The following is a 9445-nucleotide window of genomic DNA, read 5'->3' as shown; positions in this document are numbered from 1 at the left end:
GGGGGCCTCTCCGCGCCACCCACCGCGGCCAGCGCCGGGGCGGGCCCGAGGGGCTCGGTAGGCAGCCCCCGGGAGGGCGGCCGCTACAGAACGGCCCGGGGCTCGCCGTAGGGGTGTCGTGAGGGTGTCCCGGGGGACGGGGACCCATCGGCCTGAGGCGCCCCCGGGCCGCAGAGGCATCGCCGGGCCGAGTCCGTCCCCGTCTCCGCTCCGCCCCGGGCCGGAACCTCCGCGCCGGAACCTTCGCGCCGGGTGCGGGCCGGGCCGGAGCCTTCCCGCGGGGCGCAGGCGGGACCGGAAGGAGGGGACGGCGGCGTCCGGCGGGGCGGCGGGATGGAGACCATCCTGGAGCAGCAGCGGCGGTACCATGAGGAGCGGGAGCGGCTCATGGACGTGATGGTGAAGGAGATGCTCACCAAGAAGTCCACGGTGCGTGCGGGGCCGCGGGGGGGAAGGGGAAGGGGAAGGGGACGGGAACGGGAACGGGAACGGGAACGGGGGGGGCTGCCGGGGCCTGGCCCGCGCTCATCCCGCTCCTCTCCCCGCAGCTCCGCGACCAGATCAACTCCGACCACCGGACGCGGGCCATGCAGGACGTGAGTGCGGCGGGGCCGGGCGGTGGGACCGGGGGGGGCTCTGACGGCGGCCCCGGGGCGGCTGCCGGGGGTGGGAGCGGGCCTGGGCCCTCCCCGGTAACGGGCGGCGGGGCCTACGCTTGTTTTGCAGAGGTACATGGAGGTGAGCGGCAACCTGAGGGACTTGTACGACGACAAGGACGGGTAAGGGCTGGCACGGACACCCCGTTTGTGTGTGCCCCGCGGGGCCTGCTGCCTGTGAGGGCAGGGAAGGGGCTGGGGCTCCTCGGGGGGGGTTATAAACCCCTGGGGAGAGTCGTTGGAGGCTCATCCCGCCAGAGCAGGCCCCGGATTGTGCCCCACTTGACCAAGAAGTCCACGGTGCGTGCGGGGCCGCGGGGGGGAAGCGGACGGGGGGGGCGGCCGGGCCCTGGCCCTGGCCCGCGCTCATCCCGCTCCTCTCCCCGCTCCTCTCCCCGCAGCTCCGCGACCAGATCAACTCCGACCACCGGACGCGGGCCATGCAGGACGTGAGTGCGGCGGGGCTGGGCGGTGGGACCGGGGTGGGCTCTGACGGCGGCCCCGGGGCGGCTGCCGGGGGTGGTGGTGGTGGAGAGCGGGCCTGGGCCCTCCCCGGTAACGGGCGGCGGGGCCTGCGCTTGTTTTGCAGAGGTACATGGAGGTGAGCGGCAACCTGAGGGACTTGTACGACGACAAGGACGGGTAAGGGCTGGCACGGACACCCCGTTTGTGTGTGCCCCGCGGGGCCTGCAGCCTGTGAGGGCAGGGAAGGGGCTGGGGCTCCTCGGGGGGGGTTATAAACCCCTGGGGAGAGTCGTTGGAGGCTCATCCTGCCAGAGCAGGACCCGGATTGTGCCCCAATCGGGTGCATTTTGTTATTTTCTTGGTTTAAGTCACGGGGGGAGGCCCAGAGCTGCCTTGAAGGTTCATGAGGGGAGGCTGCAGGGTTTTCTTCTCCACTTGTAATCTGTCCTTCTTTTCACGAACTCCTAGCCTACGGAAGGAAGAGCTCAGTGCCATTTCAGGGCCGAATGAATTTGCGGAATTCTACAACAGACTGAAACAAATTAAGGAATTTCACCGGAAGCACCCAAATGAGGTAAGTAGTTATCTCCTGTGTAAGAATAGGTGATTTCTGGTCCGTTAGACCTCATCTCTGCAATAAACTGCCTTTATTTCCAGGTTAATCACCTTAATATCCATTTATTAATTATATTAAAATATCATTTGAGAAAATAAAACATTCAAGGTGAGGCAGTGTGTCAGGCATGTACACTCTTGTGAGAGCCCTGTGAATAGCAGAAGGTGCAGGATGAGCTCTCTGTTACCACGGGAGCCTTCTGCTGAGCTGCCCGTCTCACGCTGGCTAAAGCCAGACTTTTTTTTCTTTGTGCAAAAGTAATGGTGAAGAAATGCTTTGGGTACCTTTTCAATTAGCAGTTTTATTGTTTGCAGCCTGTTATGATTTTATATTGTTCTGCAACATTAGCTGAAGGAATAATTTTCTCTGTAACTTCTGTCTGTCCTTGCAGATCTGTGTTCCAATGTCAGTGGAGTTTGAGGAACTGCTGAAGGCCAGAGACAACCCAAGTGAAGAAGCTCAAAGTAAGTTTTGTAGTTTTTCTGAGGTCGGTTTAAGTGACGATACGGTGCTTGCTTGAAAGGCATTGTCTATTGAGTTATTTGATCTGTTTTGCACGTTTCAGAGTTCCACCTCCCTTTTACTAAATGTCTTTTGAAAATTGTTCTTTTGCTTTTTAAATTCTCCTCAACTGCCCAGGCTGAACCCCCCCAACTCTCACAGCAAAGGGGCTCCAGCCCTCAGAGTGTCTTTGTGGCCTCCTCTGGGATGGAGGGTGTTCATCACTTGCATTGTGAATGTTTTCCTTAAGCATACATTAGTCTGTATTTAATGCTTTTCAAGTTCTAAAGCATATGAGTAATAAATAGGGAAGATTAAGCTCGTATTAAAGTTCTTCATGATCTGTCCTGCAGATCTGGTGGAGTTCACAGATGAGGAAGGGTACGGACGGTACTTGGATCTGCATGATTGTTATCTCAAGTACATTAACCTGAAGTCATCGGAGGTAAGGGGCTGTGTGTGTCTGGGCAACTTCAGTGCTTAAAGCTGAGGGGTTTTTCTTTGGTTGGTTCATGGTTATTTGTTGCTTGTTGTGGTGTTTTTTTTTTCTTACATAAAAAAGTTTATTTCCAAAGAGCTATTTCAAAGTCCCTTTGTTGCACATAGAGCATCTGAATTCTGAATGCTGCTTCCTGACTTTCCTCTTCCGTTCTCTTCAGTTGATACCTCTATTGTTAATGTAACAATGGCCTTGTAAAAAAGCCTCTGTTTTCTGCTGCCAAGTACTGATAGGTGTCTGAGGCAAAGTGTTAGCACACAGAGGCCTCTGCAGTCCGGAATAATGGCATGAGCTAGTGCTTTTCTTCTGCTCTGGTAACTGGAAACTGAATGTTAAGTTGGCTGCAGGTGTTTAAAGTCTAACTCAAACTTTTTCATTCTTAGAAATTGGATTATATCACTTACTTATCCACATTTGACCAACTCTTCGATATTCCCAAGGAGAGAAAAAATGCTGAGTACAAGAGGTGAGCCTTTTTGCCTCCCTGCTGCTTTTATGACAGTCAAGGAGAAGGAATTTGCTTCTTAAGTGTACAGCTGCTAAGAATATAATTAACAGTCAAACTCAGCTTGTGTAAATTGGATCCTGTGTCTGAGAAAACATGTAGTGTAGCAAAAATGTGGAAAGCCACATCCTGCTCTGTGGAAGGACCTTACTTTATCCTTGTAACTGCTGCATCTAGAAATCATGTGTTGAAAACTGTCATCTTGATGACTTGCCTGTGGAATACTAGAGGGTAATCACTTTCCAAAGATGTGGTTAGAGAAATGTGTTAAAGGTTGATATGGAATTACCTGTGCTCCTGATTGCTCTGCCAGGTACCTTGAAATGCTTCTTGAGTACCTACAGGATTACACAGATCGAGTTAAACCCTTACTGGACCAGAATGAACTTTTTGGGAAGATTCAGACTGAGTTTGAGAAGAAGTGGGAGAATGGGACGTTCCCTGGCTGGCCGGTGAGCAGTCCTTGGGCCTGTATGAATGCTTCTGCATTTGTGATTGGTTTTCTGTGAGCTGTTTGTGTAAAGCTGTGACTGAGGTGAAGTCTGACAGCAGGGTGTGTGCTGTGTGTCACAAAGACACAATTTAATACTCGCTCGAAAACCAATGTAACAGGTTTGAAACAGATTTTGTGTCTTTTCTGTTGTTCTGTTGCTCAGTGGAGTGAGAGAATTTTTCTCAGTGAAATTAACTGCTTTTCTAGAGGTCAGACTGTTTCACTGCATGAAGTCCTGTAGGATGTCACATGGATGTTGTGGTTTTTCTTGGCAGAAAGAGACCAGCAGTGCACTCACTCATGCTGGGGCCCACCTGGATCTCTCAGCATTTTCCTCTTGGGAGGTACGTTTTCAGTTTTCTGCACTTAACACAAAGTTTTGGGCTAAGGTGGAAGCTTAGTTATTTTGATTCTTTTAATAATTTTAATTGCAGTGCCTTCACCTCTGGCTCTGTGCTCTCTGAATAAAACTTCGATTATGCTGGTGACTTAATTGCTCCCATTAGGGGATGAAAATTGAAAGATCTGGTTAGATCTGTCACATTCCTAATTTTTCAGTGAGGAGTGATGCACCTTTGACAGTCCTTCATTGAATGCTGGGTGGCGTTTTTTTTTGGCTGGGTTTTTTTTTTGAGTTAAAATGGACATCCATCCATACTGTATTTGTCTAACAGCTGCTCTCTTATTGTGATTTACTTTAATTGAACAGGAATTGGCCTCCCTGGGACTGGACAGATTAAAATCAGCTTTACTGGCTTTGGGACTGAAATGTGGCGGGTAAGTGCAGTCCTTTTATGGTTCCTTTTTCAGTTTTTGAGGTTGTCCTGTCTTTATGGGATACTTGTTTTGTCCTCTCTGAAGAATTGCTTGAATGAAAAGCAAACCAATCAGGGGATACTGGGATCTACTGTTTTGAAAAGTGCCCCTTGCTGAAGTCTTTTGTATAGAAGAATTTGGCTTAAGGAATAAAGATAATAGGAAATCTCATGATTTCTTAAAAGCTGAATTCAGAATTTTGTTGCATGAATTCAAACAGTTCTTGGGAAATGCACAACTGTAGTTTGGGCTTGTCTCCTCCTGCATCTCCCCAGGACTCTGGAAGAGCGTGCTCAGAGGCTTTTCAGCACTAAAGGCAAATCCCTGGAAGCTCTTGATCCTTCCTTGTTTGCTAAGAATCCAAAGACAAAAGGAAGCAAGAGGTGAGTTCCTGAAGGTCATTCTCAGGTTGGTGGTGTTCTCCTCACTTGGATGAGAAGTATTCTGTAGACATCACCCCTGTATAGCTGTGACAGATTCTTGGAGCATTAGAAGCTGTTCATTTTGGACCAAATAACCCCAAACCAAGTGGAGCTGGGTGGTTTGTGTGCAGTTCAGGGTACACGAGCTGCCTGAAACTTGTCTCTGTTTTCTTGCTGTACACAAGTCATGTGTGGCTTTAGAAGTTCAGTGTATGCGTGGTGTTTGCAGTTCTGGAACGGGCTTCATAAAGTTTCTTTGTCTATTTCCAGAGACACTGAAAGAAATAAAGATCTTGCATTCCTGGAAGCTCAGATTTATGAGTATGTGGAAGTTCTTGGGGTAAGGATTATATTTTGTCTTTGAACTTTTTATTTCAGAGCTGTCAGATATTCAAAAGACAGGTTGATGTAGTGCTTAGTGACATAGTTTAGTGATTTATTTATTTTTTTATCAAAGTTAGGTTGATGTTTGGACTAGATGATCTTAAAGGTCCCTACCAACCCAGACAATTCTGTGATTCTGTGACTGGAAGGTCACCCACATCTTTACTCTGCTTTCATTGGCGGCACCCTCAGGAGAGCTACTTTCATGTCCAGAGTTTTACTGTTTTAAAGTGGTGCATGTTACCAGACAGCTTTTTCTGTCAGTCAGTAGAATATGATGGATTACATCGATATTTCTGCTAGCTAATTATTTGGCAGGCTCTTGTGAAGAGACCCAGATATGGGGGCTACGTGTTCCCTTGGGAAAGCCTGTCTTGTCTTTGTTTTTTTTTTTTATTTTCCCTTCTCTTCTCCAAGGCACCACATTGATGTAAATAATTTCTGTTTTATGCCTAAGCCACAGGGTATTGTGAACACTTAGTTCTTGTGCCTTGATGCTCGCCTTAAGTCCTTGCTTCACTTTGGGGTGGTTGCTTTTAGCAGGGTGGCTCTTACTGTTAGCTCATCATCTTGGAAGTGCTAAGGGTAGTCAGGTTTTTTATTCTTTAGGAAGGAAATGTTATACTGAAAACTTAAGTTGTGCTAAATAAAATGAGAGTTCTCTGTTTTGTGCTGGTCTTCCACTCCCTCTGTACCCTGAGGAGGTGTTTCACACTGCTAGAGTTTGCCCTTGTTTTGTTGCTGTCCCGTTGTGTGAACAATTCCCTCTCTTTCCTCACACTGCAGGAACAGAGACACCTCACTCATGAGAACGTGCAGCGTAAGCAGGCACGGACAGGGGAGGAGAGGGAGGAGGAGGAGGAAGAGCAGATCAGCGAGAGTGAGAGTGAAGATGAAGAAAATGAAATCATTTATAATCCTAAAAATCTGCCTCTTGGTTGGGATGGCAAGGTATGAGACTGTGGGGTCTGGAAAGGAGGGAGGTGTCACTGACTCCGCTCTACTCTTCTCTTGGAGCCTCCTTTGCCGTTTGGCCTAATTGTTGTTTCTCTTTGCTCGTCAGCCCATCCCCTACTGGTTGTATAAATTACATGGTTTAAACATCAACTACAATTGTGAGATTTGTGGAAACTACACCTACAGAGGGCCCAAAGCTTTTCAGCGTCACTTCGCAGTAAGTACATTTTTGCTACAAAAACATCAGTACTACGTTCAGATAATCTTTATAATAAATAACTAGGAAATCACTGGAGTGCCCAAGTGGCACTTCTTTCACTTCTGAACCCTGTGTCTGGGCTGATGCTGCAGGGCAGTGTGATTGGAACTATAAATTGTGTAAGGCACCCAAAGATCTTGTCTGCAAATTTTTGTGTGGTCCCTTCTTGTTTGAACAGTAATTCCAGTACCCAGATCTGAGTGGTGCAGGGTGCCTCTTGACTGCCAGTGTATCATTACTGTCTAAAATAGAGAAAAAATATTTTTATAGAGGTTTTTAGGACTGGTAGGTTTGCATATTGATAGTATTTGTTTCACCCTGTCCAGAGGCTAATATGTCTTTAGTCTTTGGTGCTGTGGATGAAGGGCATTTCCCCTCCTACACTGACCTCTTGCCTCTGCCCCCAGGAGTGGCGACACGCTCACGGGATGAGGTGCCTGGGCATTCCCAACACAGCACACTTTGCCAACGTCACACAGATTGAGGATGCAGTCTCACGTGAGTGAAAGGGACAAGAATGCCCATTGTAGCTCTTCCCAAACATTTGTCTTATCCTATGACCTGAGACTAGTTTTGGGAAAGAGGGTAAGAAACGTGGTGCATGTGGGATGATCCTTCTTTGGACTATCCCTCCTGGATCTGAAAAGGAGGGTGGCTTTTTGCCTCTGTTGGATCCCTGCAGGAGCAGGTGCTGGCTGGGATATGAGCCTTCCTTTGTTACCAGCTGTTTCTCGTGATGCTTCGATTGTGAAGTCTCAGCCAGGTGCAAGGGGCCACCATTTCTTTAGGCAGAGTGTGGCTACATCATTCCATGTAACTCTTATTAATTGATGTCTGTCAGCATCTTCACGGGGAAGCCAAAAAAAACCTTCAGAAATGGTAGAGCTTGTGGGCAGATTTTGAAAGCCTACAGTACTTAGGACTTAAAACAATTATAATTTAACTTGGTTTATCTGTGCTGATGTTCTGAGGAGGCTGCCTCATGCAGAGGTTGTTTCTTGAATCTGCACCACTTAGGTTAACAGATACAGGTTATTGTTCATGTGTATGTTTTACTACATTAAAAGCTAGTGTCTGAAGGGAAATGGCATCAGATCCTGTGTGATTTTTGTATTTACAGTGTGGGCAAAGCTGAAACAGCAGAAGGCATCAGAGAGATGGCAGCCTGATACAGAGGTGAGATGTTACAGAAGCACTTGGGTGTCTCTATTTACCATTTACCTGCATGAGCTGCCTGGCTCTGTCAGAAGAATTTCTGAGTGCCCTGTGTGCTGGGGAGAGGAGCAGAACCCACAGTGCTGGTCACACAGCTCCTGTTAGGGGTGGTGAATGAGAAGCACTTCTTGTGCTGTAGTTCTGACAGGACAGACTCATCCCTTTCTGTGAGAATCCTCTAACGTGCTGCATTTCATTACCAACATCATCTCTGTTTCCTTGTGCTGTAGTTCTGACAGGACAGACTCAGCCTTTTATGTGAAAATCTAACGTGCTGCACTTCAGTACCGACGTCATCTCTGTTTTGTGAGAAGCAAAAGGAGCTGTAGTGAGCAGTGTGCTCACTTACACTAGTGCCTTTTTGTAAACTTCTGTCTCAAACTATTTTTCACGGGTGCAGCTGGTGGTGACTCTGCCTCTCACTAAGCTCTTCTCTCCTGGTAGACCCACAGCAGCTCTTCCCGTGGAGAGGGTCTGGGCAGGAGGGTCCCATCCAGTAGGTGCTGCTGGAGCTAAAACTCCAATGCTGGGGTACAGCCCGAGCCAGGCTGTGTCTGGCTGTCTCTAAACTTTTTATTTCATTTTTCATTCTAGGAGGAATATGAGGATTCCAGTGGGAACGTGGTGAATAAAAAGACCTATGAAGACCTGAAACGTCAAGGGCTGCTGTAGCTTTTCCCAAGTGAAGGATTTCACGTCTGAAAAGCAAGTGGAGATGTCTCAGCAGCTCTGACTCTGCTTCAGTTTCTGGATTTTCTATGTGCATGAATATAGATTTCAAGGATACTTTATAGAATCACTTTCTAGTAAGCCCCTTGTGAAGAGCAGACTTGTGATGTTATTTTATATTAAAAGAAAAAAGCCTTGAAAAATAAACTGGTTTTAATTTAGGAAGCGCTGAGAAACCTGTTTCCCTTTGTATGCTGGAAGGAAGGCATTTAATTATGCTATTTTTCAAATGCTTTTTATGTAGTTTGAATTGTCAGAAACAATTGCTTCTCTCTCATTTCTGTTCTGATGGAAGTTTTTGTGCTGAGGGCTGAGTGTAAAACGCAGGTGAGTGTTGGGTGCTGAGGAGTGGCGGTCGGTGCTGTGTCCTGCTGTAAGTGTGGGGCTGCTTTTGGACTCCTTTGCAAAACAAATGTGTTTGTGTTGCTGCTGCTGCCTCTGTCTCCCTGCGGAGCTTTGGCTGCTGGGATTTCTCCAGGGTGTTAGTAACAGCGTGACTGGGGTTGGGCTCTGCGGGCAGCTCAGTGTTTCTGCAGCACGGTGACAATCCTGTCCCCTCGGGCTCCTCAGGTGGGTTTCATTTTGGCACGGACTTGGCTTCTGTGACATCTCTGGCCTCAAACCCCCTTCCCTCTGTGGTCGCTGGGTCTCCAGATGCTGCAGAGCAGCAGGTGATGGTCCTGTCCCTTGGGTGACAGCGTGCGCAGCCGGTGCTTGCCGGGGTGGGGCTGGTTGGTGGCACCAGGGTGCAGCTGCCACCGGTGTCACAGGCGCTGCCACCCCCCGCGGTGGCTGCAGGCGTTGGCCGGGGCTACGGGCAGTGGACGGGCAGGGTGAGTTGGTGCCACGGGCTCTCTCTTTCCCTGCCCCAGGGGGTGGCTCTCTGAGGGACGAGGCTGTGCCTGGTGGGCATTTGTTCCTCCTGCCC

General features: G+C 48.8%; 1 protein-coding gene across 2 annotated transcripts; it reads left to right on the top strand.

Annotated features, from left to right (window-relative positions):
- The first annotated feature begins 269 nt into the window (after nucleotides 1–269).
- On the top strand, nucleotides 270–8693 carry SF3A3 (splicing factor 3a subunit 3). 2 transcript variants are annotated; one of them, XM_014946549.1, is made up of 17 exons: nucleotides 270–429; nucleotides 549–596; nucleotides 1246–1298; nucleotides 1590–1695; nucleotides 2129–2201; nucleotides 2592–2683; nucleotides 3121–3203; nucleotides 3556–3694; nucleotides 4011–4079; nucleotides 4445–4512; nucleotides 4827–4934; nucleotides 5244–5313; nucleotides 6144–6308; nucleotides 6421–6531; nucleotides 6981–7071; nucleotides 7694–7749; nucleotides 8383–8693. In XM_014946549.1, exons 1-17 carry the CDS (start codon nucleotides 334–336, stop codon nucleotides 8458–8460), a joined length of 1506 nt encoding a protein of 501 aa, XP_014802035.1. In that variant the 5' UTR covers nucleotides 270–333; the 3' UTR covers nucleotides 8461–8693. The 2 variants fall into 2 exon arrangements, with proteins under 2 accessions (XP_014802035.1, XP_014802034.1); XM_014946548.1 differs by lacking the exon at nucleotides 1246–1298 and adding an exon at nucleotides 727–779.
- Nucleotides 8694–9445: the final 752 nt, after the last annotated feature.

This window comes from Calidris pugnax, unplaced genomic scaffold (assembly GCF_001431845.1).
Source record: "Calidris pugnax isolate Ruff unplaced genomic scaffold, ASM143184v1 scaffold113, whole genome shotgun sequence".
NCBI lineage: Eukaryota > Metazoa > Chordata > Aves > Charadriiformes > Scolopacidae > Calidris > Calidris pugnax.
The sequence above is the reverse complement of the archived record's forward strand: the minus strand, read 5'-3'. Positions and strand labels throughout refer to the sequence as shown.

Bases quoted from the DNA above. Each gene is read 5' to 3' on its own strand.
- SF3A3 (XM_014946549.1), top strand. From the start codon at position 334: ATGGAGACCATCCTGGAGCAGCAGCGGCGGTACCATGAGGAGCGGGAG. The intron at 1,299-1,589 runs GTAAGGGCTGGC...ACGAACTCCTAG, and splicing joins TTGTACGACGACAAGGACGG to CCTACGGAAGGAAGAGCTCA. The intron at 7,072-7,693 runs GTGAGTGAAAGG...TTGTATTTACAG, and splicing joins GATTGAGGATGCAGTCTCAC to TGTGGGCAAAGCTGAAACAG.